Genomic DNA, 18,508 nt, shown 5'->3' on the forward strand with positions numbered 1-18,508 from the left:
TGACTAATCTTCCACGTGTATCTCTTTGGCATCATCATCTTGGGCATATGTCCCTTAAAGAAATGAAAGTCCTTACTCATTTGCAGTACTTATATCCTCCTGACTACTCACATTTGGATTCATGTGATCATTATTTATATAGCAAGTAGATCCGTAACTCACATAAAAGGTCTAGTTCTACATGCATGGATGTACCATTGGCTCTTATGTATTCAGATGTCTATGGTCCCATGCTTTGTCAGTCTTTAGGTGGTGCAAAGTATCTTAATACATTCATTGATGACTAGCAAATCTCCCTTGTAGGTATACTTGCAAGTCTTTGAATGTGAGACTTTCTGCCATATTTCCAAAGACAAACACAATAAGTTAGATCTAAAGTATATCAAATGTATATGGACTATCACCTTTGGGATTCGTAGGCTTGGAAGGTTATCCATGGCCATGATGTTATCTTCCATGAGAAAAAGATAGATATGAGACCAAAGTAGGTAGTTGAGATATGCGTGGCGATCTTTCATGAGGAGCCTCGTGTTACAATATAGCCAATCCCAATTAGATAGCTTGTAGAGCTTCTAATGAGAGAGTGGTCTAGTATATTCCTGTTGTGCAAGATTATGATGCTACATAGAGAGAAAAGGGAGTATAGGCCCCACAACCAGCTTTGAGACACTCTACTAGAGCCTCATGTCCTCTTGATTGCTTTGAACCCTCTATGCATTATGTTATGTTAACAAATTCTGGTTAGCCTCTCACTTATGAAGAGGAGGCTATGCATAGAGGCTACAATTACTCTTGGGTGAGAGCCACACAATCTGAGTTTGACTTACTATAGAGAAATCATAAATGGGATTTGTTTTCCTTACCAGACAGTAGAAATGAAATGCCATTCAAGTGGATGTATAAGTTGAAGAGAACCCTTGGTCACCCTGAGCCAACATGCAAGGAACATTTGGTTGTTAAGGATTTTTAACAAGAAAAGGAAGTTGACTTGGATGAGATATTCTCCCCTACTCTTAAGACGACTATCACTTCCTTATATTGGCTTTGGTAGCACAAATGGATCTGAACTTGTATCAAGTGGATGCTTAGATAGCTTCATAAGAGAGAGAGAGAGAGAGAGACACACACACACACACACACCCACACACACACAAACTAGGTGGCAATTTGGCGCTGTGTAGAGGAGTCTTTATGCCTACGAACAACAACTAGTCATTGAAGCCGCATAAGGTTTCATCGCAAAAATCAACCACAACCCACCATGAGACGGCAAAGATGATGTCTCCTGCTGCCCGATTCCTACAAAGCGGGAGACGCTTCTACTCCTCTCATCGGCACTTCGCTGCTGGTTCTTCTTCTGATCTGCGATCCTGCTATCGGGAGTTAGGTCTTCCCTCCGGTGCAAGCATTCCCGAGGTCAAGAACGCTTATCGTCACCGGGCTTTGCAATGGTCTCTTACTGGTTTTGTATTAAATCTCTTCCTACGCAAACACCCACACACAGACATACCCACACACATTTTCTATCCTGGATGCCGGTGGTGATGCCCCGTGCTCCGTTATTGTATTTACCCTGTGTTTCATGACGCTGCAGCCACCCGGATCTGCATCCTAGCAAAGGAGATGAATTTGTCCGCCTGAGGGATGCCTACGACAGAATTCTGATGAACAAGGGGAGATGTTCCGGCCCCATGCCGTCGGCAGCTGCAGCACAAGGGAGCTATCAAGGGTGGCCTACTATCCTGCGGTCAGTTACCCTATTGCTGGGAATAGTGTTGTTCTGGTATCCCACCCAGATGTACCTAGAAAGGTGCAATGATCGTCAGAAAGGGCCTTACATGGCCGTAAGGCCAACACGCGATGTGGTCAAAAGGGAGCGCATTGCAGCCATAGTCTTGGAACGACAAAGGAGAGGCAAGGCACAGGGTAGTGACAGAGCTTAGAAGCTAGAACACCCCGAAACATAGGGGAATTGTACTTCTGAGTTTTTCTAAGAAGGTACCTCCCTATATTTGAGTTGTTGTCCTTCAGAAGATGTAAGGAGGGCAATACAACCATAAGGAGCATGGTATCTGTTACGTGATACTGTTCATCTAGGGATAAATCATGTACATTACGGTTTCTGACATGTAGATACAATAAGGAAGTTCTATCAGTGAAACAAGACATCCAGTCATTGCTAAATAATCTACAAACAAGCTAATTTTATTTTATTGACAAGCTTGATAAATACAGTCTATCATATTGTTTAAAGTAGCCTCATGATTCAAGCAGTTGGTCTTTGCAATTAGGAGATTGTCTCAAGTCATCTTCATTGGATATCAGTACGTAACCTGCATTTTTCGTTGTCTTCTTCTTATGCACTACTGTTACATGTAATGAGAACTGACTTTCACTGTTTCAAGTTTCATCTTCAAGCCAGAAAAGTTTTTGGACATGTATGTAATGTATGTGCAACTCATCTAAGACTTACAATCTTGCCTACAGAGGTAGTGTGGAAATGGTTGAAGAGTTGCTTTATGACAATGAGCTTGTTCACAGTGGGACTTGCAGTGCGTTAGCATTTGAGCAAACATTGCTTCTGGAGTATTTGTGTTTTGCCTTTTCCTAGCAATGCAGTTCTTGAGCTGTAAACACAGGGAATTGAGCTCTAAATTCCTGCTGTTTCCATATTTGAGCAAATGCAGCCACACAGGTAATTGTTGTAGTCAGATCAGACAGATGAATGTGGGCATCGGTGGCATTAGTGTAAGTGCTTCATATTTCTCTTCAATCAGCCCTTCCAGTATCTGGATGACATATGAGCTTCCTTATGTATGGTTATAGACTTAGAGCTATGTTTCTCTATGAGTGGTCTACCTTTAAGGTCTGCCTCTTTGGAGGTAAGTAGCGTGCCTACACATATTGCATTAAACTAAGTATTTTGACATCTGAAAAATGGTTAGGGTTTTCTCTATGCAAAGCTTTCATGTTTGCCACAGTGACGATAATGTAATGTTTTGTGGCTGTCAAATGACAAGACTCCTGCATATATCTAGGAGAGGTGGCATGAGGTTCCTATACAGTCAGTACTTTATTGGAGTTGCTGGACAAGGTACAATGCCTCCCCCAAAACCCTGCCTTGTTTGGCTTCTATCTGGGGTATTGTAACACTCAGATGGTTATTCTGTATGACTATAAAACATTTTTGTATATTATATTTGCAATTTGGCTCCCTTTCACTGATGGAAATTGACAATGTGCACATGCTAGGCATAGTGCTTGGCACATGTCAACCAGAAAGTGAGATTGCGAAAATGGCAAGGCAAGTTTGTGAAGAGGATAGTTTGGATACATGAAGACCTTAAAGGAACTAAATTCTTAGGCTTTCTAAACTCCTTTATGTTAGATTGCCTTGACAAATTGCACATTTGCCTTCATGTCAAGGCCTGTTGGTGATTTCACACATGGTTGTGTTGTGATCCACATCTTGGTTCCCTTGAAATATTTTGATTGCTTCGATGTTGCAACTTTATCTTAGCATGTTTCTAAACACCACGTTCGCCTGATTATTTATTTGCTTGGTGATTTTCCATGATACCATCCAATGGAATGCTTATCCTTGCACTATTGGCCTTAGGTTAGGCCATAGCTTGTAGGCTTTGCTTGGTTGTCCTTATCATCAAGTTTCTCTGGTGCTTTTTCATGCCACCTATTAGGCAAGCCTTCTAAATGTGTATAGAAGGTAATCATATTTTTTGATATAGCTTCATTGACTATTTATAGGAAAGTGTTTGGGATGCCTTGCTTATTTGTTTCCTTGTTTCAATTTTATTATGTGTTTTTTAGAAAGCTTTACAATGGGTTGCATGAAGCTACTAATACAAAGATGACACAGAGAGAGAGAGAACAAGAAAGAGCAAGAAAAAGGAAATAAACTTTTTTACTTCCACAATCTACAAGGGTTGTAAAATGAAACTTTTGGGGAATATACCAAAGCAGCCTGTTTTGGAAGGTGTTATTGTGGCTCATTCAAGTTGTTTTATCTTTGGAGTGCATCCAAAAATTAACTTTTCTACTTTTTCCACAATCTACAAGGGTTGTAAAATAAAACTTTTGGGAAATACCAAAGTAGCAATGTCAGGAATTATTGTGGCTCATTCAAGTTGTTATTTTTGGAGTGCAGCCAAATGTCTTTATACATAATCAAATTGTTATATTTTTCATTTTTGAGTCCTCTTATTTAATGAGATTTGTTTATAATCTATCAATGATAATTTATACAAGTTGTCATCTAGCATTTTTGTTCGGCCTTGCATGCTAAACATGGCTTAGCAATGAGTGCATTATACATATCCTTACTTTTGAGAGAGAACATATATGAAAGGATTGTTGAGAAGGGGAAGGCAATTGCTATAAGGAGCAAAAATTATAGGGTCTATGCAAAAGCAAGTGGTGATGAATGCTATGAGGAGTAATTCTTGGAATAAATGGCTCAATCAGAGATAGCATGAAGAGTAAGTATTTCCAACCAAAGAACTAGAATGGCAAGCCAAAGGGCATAGGAGAGAAGTAACAAATTATTTCAAATTTCTACCCATGAGTTAATGAGCTACCACTTGCAATCAAAGGTCTCAAGTACAAAAAAATTTATGGTCATGGTGAGGTTACTAAAATATATTCTCCTATAGCTAACACCACTCAAAACTATGTATGTTTTGGATTTTACATAGAATTCTTCTCCAAGTCCATGTTAGAAAAAGCTTTGCTTCATATTATAGTTTCAGTACGACCTTTTTTTTAGGATTAGGTTCCATCCTTCTCGTGCTAAAGGGACTATACATAAAGTTTCCTCCTAATTTGTGATTTTTACCTCTACCTTCCTAGTTTTTCATGTTGAAATATTTAAGCTTTTGTTAAAATTTACATAGCAAATTTATGGTTTATTATTATACAACTATGTTGTAAGACCCATGAGTCCATATTACTTTGCCAAGTTTCCAAGAAGAAAACTCAAGTGCACTAGAAACAACATAGTTGTAATTGAACATCTCCATGAACTCTGTCAATAATGTCACACTCATGACTCTCGTATACACAAAGAGGGGTTGTGCATCTTAAAGAGCAATCCAAAAGATTACATAGCTCTTTCATGCTCTGAACTTTCATGCTATATATTTTGCTTTAGATATTATATTTGAAATAGTCACGTGTTGATGTCTGTGTGTTGTTGATGTGTAATTTTTATTCACATTCACATATTTTAAGTGCTTCTTTTTGTGATAAAGTTGTAAAATTTAGAAATGTGAATGGAGTTATGTAGAAGTGCTAATAAGAGGCTATTATGTCTCTAGGTTATTTGGTTGTTTACATTGTTTTAAGGATATAGCTATTTTACGTACCTAGATGAAAGAATGTGATGCATTGGGAATGTTGTTAACATTATACATTTGTTGGAAAACCATCAGCCTAGAAAGATTGTTTTCTTGGAGGCATTAAACATTTAAAGAAGTAGCAAATGTTGTCGATGCTTCATGTTAGTCTTCTACAAGATTTTTACTCGATGTGAATATCATTTCCATATATTTGAACCAAACAAGATGTGAAGTAACATACATGTAAGAATTGAAAATGTGGTTTTTAACTTGAAGCTTATCATTTAGATTAGCAACCTTTGTGAAGTTAAATCTAGTATTATACATACAAATATTTGTCCATGTTTTATACAGTTCTCATAGTCCCCATTTTCCCATGAAAGCATGTTGTTGGTACTTTTCTCCATTGTCTTAATCCAAGGCCATACACTACTTATATTGCACATGCATCTCATGATAATTGATGGCATGGAATATTTTTCTTATTTCATGAATGACTTCTCATACTATAACTTTTGCCTTCTCATGAATGACTCTTTTAACACACATACACACTATATATATAAGCTCTTTTCACATAGATTTTAATACATTTTTACACATTTACAAAAGAGTCTCATTTTTATACACATTCACAAAAGGAGTATTCTTAAGCCTCAAGAAGCTCCTTTATGAACAAGTGTAAAAATATATTGAAATCTTTGTGAAAAGGTCTCATAAACAATTCCTCTTCTATAGTTCTTATGCTTTGGATCCTAAAGCTTAGGACTAATGAAAAGGTGAATTGGTAAATTATGTGTGTATCAAATAGATCAAACAAAAATGGAATGTGATTCCTTCAGGAAAAGGAATGAAACTTTTATTGCTCCCAAAAAAATGATTGGTTTGTATACAACAAAAAGAAGCTTAGCACATGAAGAGAAGTAAGTGGAAAAAGATGTTATGGCATGACTATTTCAAACATGCAATGATCAACCCATCTTTAGCATTCTTGTCCCCCTCTTCTTCTACATCCACTTTTAACTACTGGAAAAGTTATGATCTCCCTTGCACAAAGAGTATCATCTCATGGAGCTATCATTACCAGCACTAGCGGCTCCTGGTATTAAAAAGATAGGTCTAGGTTGCCCATTAATCTGAACCCACTATCTTCTATGTCCACCTCTTCCATAAGGACCTTCTAGCATTAGGCAAGGACCTTGCATGCTTTGCTCGTAGCTCAAGCTCAAGCTAAAGTTAAGAGGCTCCACTTTTCTTTGTACCCCAATGTAGACTTTTTTTTAAACTCAAACTTGGACATCATTTACTAGCTCAAACTCAAAGGATCAAACAAGGCTTAAATCTAAGTATGATACACTAGGCTTAAACTTGGGCATAAGCCATAGAACATCTATAATCAAATTGGTCTTGATCCATATGTGAGATCATAAAGGGAGGTAGCAACAAGCCTAGGCCAAAATTTAGGCTTCAACTTGAGGTCAAAGTTGGACTTGAATCATAGACCAATCTCATAAAAGGAATTGAAACTCAAACTTGGCTAGCATCTATAGAATAGGATATAGAGGAGCCTAGGCTCAAGCTTGATATTAAGCTAATTCTATTGATGAACAAACATCTGATTCAATGGTGGGCACCCATTAACTTGAAACTAAGAACCAATGCTAGAATCCTTTCTCCACTCCTAATAGATTTTGCCTTTTCAACTCTTGTGAGTAGATTAATGTCAACATCACTAATACCAAATCATTTTTATGTCAAGTCTGAATAACATAGCACTACTTAACTATTCAATGTGTTTTTGTAAAATGTTTAAACAATACATTAGCTTTATTACCCTTTATATAAGTCATCATGAATTCAAATGTGTTATAATGCTAGGAAAGGCAACAAGGGAACCTCCTTATGAACATCTCATGAATTTGGGGCCAAGTCAATGACATAAGAGGTTGCGCCATTCTTTCTATGTATTATATAGACTTATTTAGCATTTGGGCTTTTCATGTTGTCTATATAAATAGAGGAATGGGTACTCATTGTAATGTGCATGCAATGTTAGCACATAGAAAGGTATGTGCTTGTAGCTTTGAGGAAATGGCATATGGTTCAAGCTCATCTTGAGAAATGGCTTAATGAATAATATCCTTATTTTGGAGATTTCCCTTATAGGTATAAGGACAAACATGGGACCTCATAATACAAATTCAATGCATTTATAGTGTTACCAAGTGCTATATTGTTTTTACGTATCTTTCATAATGTCTAGCACAAAAGATAGACCAATAGATATATAATATGCATGGTGTGTTTCCAAATGCATATAGGCCCATGCTTGGCAAGTCTTCTAGAATACACATTTCTTAGATTTGAATATGTAGGTCTATAATAAACCTAGTTTATGCATACTATGTGGAGTATACAATGCTTTTGCAAGTAAGCATGGAAGGACATTTCTTTGCCTTACATATATGGATATTTGTGCATAATTTTGCATAGTGGCTAGGGATCCAATCCAATAGATACTTTTCCATGTAAAGAAACACATAGGGATTCGGTATTATGCTATTAAGAGATCTAAAAATACTATTAGGAATACAAAATCACATGTACATGTATATTTGAAGTAGATATATAATCTCATGATATGTCTTTTTTTTGTTACTAAAGGGCACGTATATATGCATATAAAGTGTGTATCATTGTGTCTATTTGAATCACAATAAATATACACATGCTTTTTGAACTATTGTTGCAAGTCTACTCTAGAAAGTCCATGTAGATATATAAATGACTCATAAAATGTTGTAGCACACCTAAAAAATAAACAATGCATGTAGGCAATAAGATTTTTGTTATTAGCCTTGTTTGAGGAAGTGATGATACATTACATATATATATGAATATTTGAGAGGTAGTGTTTATGTCGTTGCAATGCCCAAGTTGCATGGAAATCATATGCCAATTCTATTAGTTATTTGATTTCACATATTTTTTATTGAAACCTAATATCTATGTGCATGCGTGCAAATGTCCATACATACGTGTATGTCAATGTATGTGCATGCATGAGAGAGAGAGAGAGAGAGAGAGAGAGAGAGAGAGAGAGAGAGAGAGAGAGAGAGAGAGAGAGAGAGAGAGAGTGTGTGTGTGTGTGTGTGTGTGTGTGTGTGTGTGTGTGTGTGTGTGTGTGTGTGTGTGTGTGTGTCCCAAAAAATGAATATCAATGTTATAGATTTCTATCTTAACTAAAAACATATGTATTGTCCTTTGTAGAAATATCACACATGCCAAATATTAGGTTCTACCAAAATACAAGAAGCTTGGTACATACCTAAAGGAGTTAAATCTATCGATTTTACAATGCATAATTGATGCTTAAGTGTCCAAAGTATATTTGCAAGCCAAAATCAAATTAAAAGTTTTAGCACTTGTCTAAATGGAAATTAGCTAAGTTTTTATCCCTTATTTTTAGTTGAGGCGTACATTAGCTACAATAGAGACAAGTCAATAATAATCTAGAGATACCTCTAATTAATGCAAAAAAAAAAATTGTATGCTTGTACATATGAACGCTTATGCATATATGCACCCATCCTATATAAGAAAAGAGCATGCATGAGATGGTGAGGACACTGTAAATGGCAACTTAAGAGTAGGTGAAGGTGAACATCCAAGTACATATCTAAAATTATACTCATAAGCTAAATTTCTATCACTATCAAAGGTGAAAATCATGTTTCATCTAGGGAATGTCATGATATTTTCTAATTATAACTTGACTACTTTTATATTCAATTGAGGAATTATTGTATTGTTATGATGAAGTAGTAAATTTGGGTAATAATACACAAAAGTCGCTACTCATTTAGCAAATACAAATATGTACCAAATGTCATTACCACATTTTGTTCATCTATTCCAAATCCTATCACCGTATTTTGGTGTATTTGTAGGAGATGGTGTTACTATATTTTTGCTATCTATTCCAAATGCTATCCATTATTTTGTAGTGTTGTATATGAACATAGTTAGGACCACAAAGGCATTTTTTCCCTCACTAACATGTTTTTCCCCTCGACTTTGTATAGAGCCTACTCACTCTAGGGCAAATTTGGTCTTGTAAATCTTCTACATTTCTACTTTCATACTCTGTTGTTGTCTACTCTCAAAATTCTTCTCCATATTATGTGTATGTAGGTCCTACAAGTCTCAATCCACCATTTGGTATCAAAGTGGGCTTTGAATTCTTAGATGCAGTCATCAACACCATCTCTTCCAATTGGGACAAGAGTTGAGGAACGTCAATAGATTGACTAATACTATAGGACATTCTGTGGACAAGAGTTTAGGAGCTTCAGTAGATTGACTAATACTATAGGACATCCTATGGAGCACTGTCAAATTTTTCATTTCGATTGATTTTGAACTCTGGCTACATTATTACTAGTTATACACATGCTATTTCATTATTTTTACCCAAAAAAATAGTATTTAGTTTTGCAAATATGGCCTTTGCAATCTACTTTGTGTTATGTTATATAGTACATGTTGGTTTTATGAGAATTTTCCTCCATACAAGCAACTATTACATCTAGACTAGTCAACAACCATAGCTAGCAACAATGATATATCTATTATGTTGGCTTTATGTATCCCTTGTGTTAACTATTGAGGACAAGTTGGATAGAACAAACTACTTGTTATGGGCTTAAATGATGTCTCATGTATCAGTTGTAAAAAGGTTTGTGGAACACTATGCAAGGAATTTTTTGTGTATGTTGTTGTGGCCGTTAAACCTATAAGTATAGTGAAAACAAGTGATGTTGAGAATATTGTAGATTCTAGTTTTGCTATAATGTAATGATAAAGTTCCACCACCTACTTCTCATTAGACTCATTGGCATAGGAGAGATGTTGATGCTCATGTCTTCATAGCATTATGTGTTAGACATACCATGATCCCATGCATATGATCATGCAAGCCAACTAATGAAGCTTTAATTACACACACTTTGGTATCAATGAAGAAATGAGGTATGTGTGCTCAACTTGCATAAGAAATTAGAGAGTAAACACATCGATAAAGGTGACTTTATGAATAATTTTATGACAAATATCAAATATGTTGAGTAATTGATTGTTGCAAATGAGAATTTTACCAAAATTGGCTAGCTAAGACAACTAAAGGCCTGTGAAATATCATATAATAAACAACCATTGACTCTCCTTAAATGAGTTTTTGCATGTAGCAAAACAAAGAGAGTGTCTAGACTATTTTTCTATCTAGCAATTTATTTGATGATTCCATAAATTGTCATTTTGATTCTTACATAATTTTGCATCTACTATCTTTTGACTATGAAAGGAAATCCCAATTTTCTTTCGTTTGAGGAGTTGGTTTTGTTTTGCTACGATAAGTCCAATCTTGAAAAACAAGTCCATTATATGTGTTACAAATGAAGCCTTTGTGGTTAGTCAGAAAGGCAAAGTTAGCTTTTCTACTAGTAAGCAGAATTCTGCAAATGTTATTCCAACAAGATTGGTAAGAATGAGAAGAAACATGAAACTAAAAGATCTTGTAAGTATCATAAGGCAAGAAATCGTGTCATCAAGAACTTTCATAAACTAGCTTTGAAAGAGACTAAGAAGAAAGAGAATATCATGACTATTGTAGATGCCTATCCTTCAAATTCAGAATTTGCAAATATTGTACAAGACAAAAAATGGAAATTTAGTTGAAAATGTGATTATGATCCTTTGTAACAAGACATAGTACCATCAAGCACATTATATCGCAACATATTATGTTCACTTGTCTTGAGACTATATGGCAAAAAAGTTATTGTTTGCACTTTCCAAGTTTGGCTTGATTGTCAAATTTATCGATGATAGAGATATTGTTCATGACACCATATGTGATACAATTACTACATCCGATACACTTTCAGGGATTGCACAAGCTCAAAATTTATGAAAAATGTGTGGAAGATATGGTATTTGGAACTACAAATTTACAAATTATTTCTAATGTATATACTTTCGCATGCATGTTTTGGTCAACTAAATCTTACTAATTTGCTATGACTTATAGAAATATGGCATGGTGTCTCATTGCCTACTCTTGAAGCTCCTAAAACATGTTTGTGGGGGCTTCACATTATATAAGATATAGTGTGCTTCCTTTCCAAAAGGAGGTCCAATGAGAGACTATTTGCAAACCACACATTATACACTGTGATGTTTGTTATCTAAAGCAAACAATGTATTTTAGCAATAATCTATACTTTGTGACTTTTATTGACACTTCAAGCATTCATGGACATATCCTTTGAATGTTAAGTTTGAAATCTTCTTGTGCTTCAAGCAATTTGTATCTTTGGTTAAAATTTTGCTAAGAACTAAAGTAGGCACTCTACATTCTGAGCAAGGGAGAGAGTATATGTCTAAAGTATTTATTGTAGTTCCTCACTAAAGGTGAGATAAAGTGATATACACTTCACAACATAAAGTTTTAGCTACAAGAGAGAATAGATCTCTCATGGAATTAGTATAATATATGATCAAAAGTCAAGCTTTATCACATGGTTTATAGCTTAAGATTATTATATGCGTAGATTATGTACTAATGTCTTACCAAAGCATTGCAATGTATTACTCTGGATGTGACTTGGTATGCCCGAAACCCATATGTTGCTCACTTGCATATTTTTTGGTTGCTTGCCTTCTACATTAATACATATGTGACATTGTTTAGGTTGAAAGCTTCCACCATAGGCTATACCATCCATGAACTAAGGCTATTTTGGTGAATCATAGCGTTGTCTCTGTGGAAGATGTCATGCAACCTTTACTTTCATATACCAACAACCATATGCATGCTCGTATGACATATACGATACTTTATTGCCTCTTTTCAATGATCGATAATCATAGCACCAAATGGGCCAATTTTCAACCTATATAGATTTCTACATTACTACACCAAAATGGCCAACACAAATATTATATGGTAGAAAATCAAATGTACCTTTGTCTAGTCATACTAATTCTGGCTCTCATAATGTTTGTTATGCATTAGATTCTTATGCACTAGTCATTTCTAGTGTGCATGATGAGGATGAGCCTCTTCATTTTAAGAGACAAAAGTTTAGAAAATTGGATGATTGTTATGCAATGAGTATGATACTATTGTAAAGAATGGCACTTAGTTCTTGTATAGTTTGCCTTCTAGCAAAAAGGCCATTAGCATTAAGTGACTAACAAGGTGAAATGTAAGCTAAATAGTAATATTGCTCTCTATAAGACTAGATTTGTGAAAAAGGGTTATGCTTAGCACAAGGGTATTGACTATGATGAGACCTTTGCCCTAACTTAAGTGTATGATAATAGTCCATAGTGTTTTTGTGTGTTTAACAACTCATAATGGTTATAAGATACACATCACTGGGAAGTTAAAAAGTAGATTTTTGAATGGTGACTTATATATGAAACTATATGCATTTTAGTCTCATGGTTTTATTCGAAAAGGGCACAAAAATGAAGTACATAAACTAAAAAAGACATTATATTGTCTTCTTCATGCCCCTTGGACATGATATGAGAAAATACATATATACTTGACCACATGTGATTTTCAAAATAGTTCAATTGAGAACATCCTATATATTAGACATTGGAGTAATGTGCCTCTAATCATTGTGTTTTATGTTATTGACATATTCACTAGCATTAATAAGAGTACCTTTCTAATTTTAAAGATGCTTCTTTGAATTTGACATTTCATATACCAAATTTGAGCCTACTACATCATTGTTGGGCTGTTCACTTTAAATAGTGTGGTGTCATAATTTTATACTAAATAAAGTATGTTGAGACATTCTTCTAGAGATTTGGTCTTGAGAATTCCAAGTTTATGGCTACTCCTTTGAAGATAGATTTAAAGTTGAGTCTTCACAAGGCTTGGAACTACTTTGATGAATTTTTCTATACAAGCTATTGGATGCTTGATTTGTGTGTGCATTATGAGGCCTAACATGAATTTGTAGTCTCTATAGACAGAGCAGGTTTATGCATAGCCAAGGCAACCAAGCATCGATAGGCAATGAAGCATATCCTTTCTATTTGAGTGATAGTCGATACCTTGGGCTATTTTATTTCATAGGGAAAATCATTCCTACCAAATATACATGCTTTTTTAAATTTTGGAGATGATTAGTCATTACAACACTTATATATCCACTAGTTTTTACTTCATGCTTGGCAACTCATGTATATCATGGTTGAGCAACAAAGGGTCTTCCTTACACTAGTCAACATGAGGCCATCTTCAACTTGCACTGGCACAACTTTGCTAACAAACGGTTTTCACATCAAACGTTCGTTTAGCTCATGACCAATTCTAGTTGTAGACATTTGGTCAATGCTGGAAGCACACGATGTTTCACAAAGCAATGTATATTCCTCCTTCCATGCATAATCATGATCGAATATACATAAAGGTGTCGACTATAGTCCTAGTTTTCCCCTTTGTTTTGAATGACTTACCTCCACATTATAAAGTAGTAAAATCATCAAATATCACTAATGTACGCGCACACACATCTACGCAAGTGCAATATAAAGTAGCACAAAAGTTTTCTACACAAATCCCGCATGCGAGTAAAAAGTGCTATTTTGCAATGTATTATATTAGAAGCCACCATACACAATTATGCATATAATATTACTCTCTGGAAGGATGTGAACTAAGGTGTTGGTGCTAACATGCCACTTGCAAATTAAAAGTACATTATTGCACTAGATTGATCCAACATTGGAGCGGGTATCACGTTAAGTGGACAAGTTCATTGGGGACAACTACATGATAAAGAAGACAAGTTTGTGCAGGACAACTAAGTGATAAAGAAGATACACTGAAGTAGCTCATTTTGCCACAAAAATGCATGGCATACCGTCCAGAAGTATAACAAGTTTTATCTTCTCCACAAACTTGGAAATAAAGCTTGATGAAATATCAAGCAAGCATCATGCGGCGTGTAAAATCCTTTTGCCACCTCCTCAATAACACTTCAGGCATGCCTATGGCCTTTTGCAGTTGAACACGTCATAAGTCATAAGGTAATACAAGTTGCCTTTGAAACGGAGAGCTTGGTCTGGTCGGTGCTTGGTTTGTTAGTATATGCGCTGGAGTCACTGAGCATAAGTTGCATCTACTTTGGCTCTGCCTGTTGGAGCAGTGGTGTAGTCTGTAGAGCCGATAGAGCCCACTCAGAAGTAGACTCCCATACACCTCCCTGTTTGGTAAATCATTAAGACATCATGTGATAACACTAGACCAGAATTTGGAATTTGATCTGATAGGACAATTGCTGATCAGTTAAATCAATCCCCTATTTTTTAACAAAGACCCTTGCAGTCACTCAAGTGTATTTCATTAAGTATGACTTGGAAATAACAGGGGTTCCTTGTTCTTTCTGCTTTACCATATTGCACCTTGATGATCGTTACAGGGCTGGCTTTGCCACTGTGCAGTAAAGCAGATGATTGGTCTATAAAACCCTCTTTTGTGTGTGTGTGTGTGTCTTTTTGCTGCGATTCTCTAATTAGAAGTTACAATAGTTCTAGAGCTCTTTTCTCAGTTCTTGATTGAGGCGAACACTGTTACAAGGTTCTAAGTGAGCCAAGCAACAAGCAAGGCCATGTCCATGACATTTGGAGAAATTTATTTCCCTTACACGAAAACACAGACACAGAGAGAGAGAGAGAGAGAGAGAGAGAGAGAGAGAGAGAGAGAGACGTTGGATCTCAGTTACTGAGTGTACCAATAACATCTGATATCTCATCAATGTCTAGCCCACAGAGAGTGGGTGACAGTGAACAACCCTCCTTCAACCCAATGGATGTCAAAGATCTCCTCCCACATCCCTCCTGGAGCTCAGACCCGTCCTGTGAACTGACTTGTATAATTCCAACACATCTCACCAAGGACCCAAGATTGTGTACTGTCTAGATCAGCCTCAGGCAAAGGTCTGATCAACTACAATCCTCACCTTCCATATCATCAGCATCCTCGAACTTTTCATCGTCAATATGCAACTGCAACACAGAAAACAATATTAGGCTGAAGAAACTATGCAGAAGTTACTTAAACATGCAGAGCAGAATAGAAGAAATAACTTATCTAGAATCTTAGGTAGTGCGCTCAAGCATATGGAGATATACCTCTGATATGTCCACTAAATTACGATCCACTACACTGTTCGATTGTCCTATTGCACTGCCTTGTACCTCATCCTTGTTGAAATACCATTCTCCCTCGCCTTCAAGCTCTATTCACATTGCAGGAGTCCATCACAGTCCCAAAGAAAACACAGGACGAGCACAGAATAGAAAAGGAAGTTAAAGAAATGAAAACACACTGCAAACCTCCTTCTGGGTCTGGATTCAATGCTGCACAATCACACAAGACTTTGAAAATGTTATCTACTAGTTTAGTTCAGGTGAAAACTAGCAAATCACTGATACAGCATGATATATCAAAAAATGAAACTTTAACAAAAGGCTCAATCTGGTGCATCACCTTAAGCAACAATGTTTTCTAATATTCATTCCTTACATCTATTGTGTATTTCATATAAACTACAGCTTCATGCTTTCCATAGGATACACACAGTTGCATCCAAAGGAACGAGTCGCATTTCTTGGACCATTGGCAAGTCTTTTGGTTCATGGTTGTTCATTTCCGTTTCATCTTCATCTTCGTAATCAATGTTGTCAACAGCCTCTATCTGTTCAAACAACTCATAGTGAGAAATATGAGAGATCTGAATAGTGAACAATCAGAGGAAAGGCCACTAATAACTTGTCTTACACTAAAACTATGGCCACATCTAGAAGACTTCCAAGTAACTTTCAAGTGGGAACATTTGAGATCAGAAAGAATCATACAGTCAAGAGGAAAAGGAAAGGGGAGATTGTAAGGGTGGTGTTACATCACCGCTTGATTCAAGCAATACTGAATTATAAGAATTTCAACCTCATAATTTGAAACCCTATTCATTCTTATCCTGCATTCTTTTTTTGCAATTGAATAGAATACAGCTCCACCTGTTAAGCAAAGCTGAATTATGCCAACAGTACTACAATATAATTACAATGTATTGGCCAATTTTAATTATTGAAACAGCCCCAAAAAGGACCAAATTAAATTATCTGTCTAGGTTGAGTTTGGTTAGGAGAAATGCACCAAGTGACAGCACACTTCATTCCCAATTATTTCTATTCAGCACCAACACAGTCATGATCTCTCTTGATCAGTAACCAGCCTCCACATCACTCCTATGCCCTTGTTCTCAGCCTGCCACAGGAGCCTTAAGCTTACCAACTGCTCCAGACCTGTCAAGCTGCTGTTCAAGCCTCAAAACACAGCTGCCACATCATCATGTGACAGCTACTACAACATCTCTTTAGCCTTCTGGAGCTGTCCCAGCCTAAACTGCACATCCTGCTGCCTTGGGACTGTTGCTGGTCTTCATGACCTGTAGTTTCTAGTACCCATGCTGCACCTTGCCTACTGGGCAAAACACAGCCTCTACAAAACCATCCCCTAGAGTGCTGGCTGGATCATCCAGGATCTGTGTGATTTTGACGATACTACAATTTGCAGCATCTTCCACTTTAAATTCAGCACCAGTTCATTCTGTCACATTTCTCACTTATGTAGAGGTTCTAGTGACTACTTATCCATTCTCGTTCTCTTTGTGCATATCATTTCTCTAAGCATTCCCATTTATTCATTCTCATTCTCTTTTCGCGTAGAAATTATTTTAGGAGCATACACTTCGTCCATTTTGTTAAGCCCACTTGTCTTCACATGGCATCAAAACTGGATGCTCTTGGCATCTGAGCTACCGTGAACTTTTGGGCTACAAGTGCCTCCATTCCTGATCATTGGAAGAACCAACAACAATCTCTTTGACTGTCGAGCAAAGCCCTGCAAAAGCTCAACATCCACCATCATGCATTCCCTTCCTTCAACCACCCTGCAAAGGGTTCCCCCATGTGAGAACCAACTCTTTGCCAAACCAAAACTCCTATCATGCACTTGAAATCATACCATCTTTGGAGTTTCAAAACCCCTAGATAAGTGATGCATGTAAGAAGTTACACATGGATGGTCTGGCACATCATATACTAGTGAAGCAGGAATGCTCCACTACAACCCTCTCAGTATCTCTGTCTAGCTCACAAACTCGTGAGGGGTCCAAAACATTAGGGTTACAAAGGGACTTCTGCCTTTGTAACCCCATGTGAGAACCAACTATAAGCCAAACCAAAACCCCCATCATGCACCAGAAACCATACCATCTCTAGAGTTTCAAAACCGCTAGATAAGTGATGTACATAAGAAGCTACACATGGATGGTCTAGCACATCATATACTAGTCAAGCAGGAATGCTCCACTACCACCTTCTCAGTATCTCTCTCTAGCTCACGAGCACACGAGGGGTCCAAAACATTAGGGTTACAAATGTTGGAATCAAATGAAGAGTCAACACCACCCTTGCCCTTGTCATGACTCATCCCTCTTCTTCTTGGATAAAGCCTCTTGATGTTTCTTGCAGTCCTTCCAAAGATGACCCTTCTTACCACGAAAGTAGCTGTCACGAGGACGTGAAAATTTGATGCTTTGCTTATGTTTAATTGACATTTGATTAAAGGATTAATCAAATGTGCAATTAAAATATGCACATGTGGGGTGCAAGCTACTTTTTCACAGTTGAAGGCCGAAGGACCCTGTGAAAAAGATGGGTGTCAAAGGCAAAAGTTGTAACAAGTTACACTTCTTAGATTCTAGGTGAATTTTGTTGTCAGTTTTCCCCTAGGACCATTAATTGGCCATTAAGTGTCAGTGGTGACACTAGGGACTAGGCATTAATTAATGGATTAATGCTTGTCCAAGGGTCAATTAATGCATGGGACCACTTTGGGTTGCAAATGGCCTAGCCAATTAATTTTTGGATGGGCAAGGTCAATTTTCTGGGCATGGATTAAGGGTTGAATTAATTTTCATAATTAATTAATTTTGAAAATTAATTAAATGGCTGGAAATTGCTGAAAATGGATTAAGAAAGCTGCCACTTTGCAAAACTTTCCC

General features: G+C 36.7%; 2 protein-coding genes across 3 annotated transcripts in view; one reads left to right on the top strand and one right to left on the bottom strand.

Moving 5' to 3' along the window:
- Positions 1-1,135: 1,135 nt before the first annotated feature.
- Positions 1,136-2,075, top strand: LOC148009504 (uncharacterized). The gene is made up of 2 exons (XM_087672800.1): positions 1,136-1,451; positions 1,595-2,075. The coding sequence occupies exons 1-2, from the start codon at positions 1,276-1,278 to the stop codon at positions 1,941-1,943; spliced, it is 525 nt and encodes a 174-aa protein (XP_087528926.1). The 5' UTR covers positions 1,136-1,275; the 3' UTR covers positions 1,944-2,075.
- Positions 2,076-14,068: 11,993 nt separating this feature from the next.
- Positions 14,069-18,508, bottom strand: part of LOC148009505 (chloride conductance regulatory protein ICln-like) — a 37,448-nt gene continuing 33,008 nt past the window's right edge. The window contains exons 3-6 of one of the 2 annotated variants that reach the window (XM_087672922.1): positions 16,018-16,138; positions 15,777-15,833; positions 15,573-15,679; positions 14,069-15,446 (exon numbers count right to left, since the gene is read on the bottom strand). In XM_087672922.1, the coding sequence (XP_087529048.1) occupies positions 15,384-15,446; positions 15,573-15,679; positions 15,777-15,833; positions 16,018-16,138 (348 nt within the window). In that variant the 3' untranslated portion in view covers positions 14,069-15,383. Of the gene's footprint in view, positions 15,447-15,572; positions 15,680-15,776; positions 15,837-16,017; positions 16,139-18,508 lie in introns of both variants that reach the window. The other variant, XM_087672921.1, reaches the window with a different exon arrangement.

This window comes from Lygodium microphyllum, chromosome 30 (genome assembly GCF_053477565.2).
Source record: "Lygodium microphyllum isolate KBCC chromosome 30, Lygodium_microphyllum_v1.1.10, whole genome shotgun sequence".
NCBI lineage: Eukaryota > Viridiplantae > Streptophyta > Polypodiopsida > Schizaeales > Lygodiaceae > Lygodium > Lygodium microphyllum.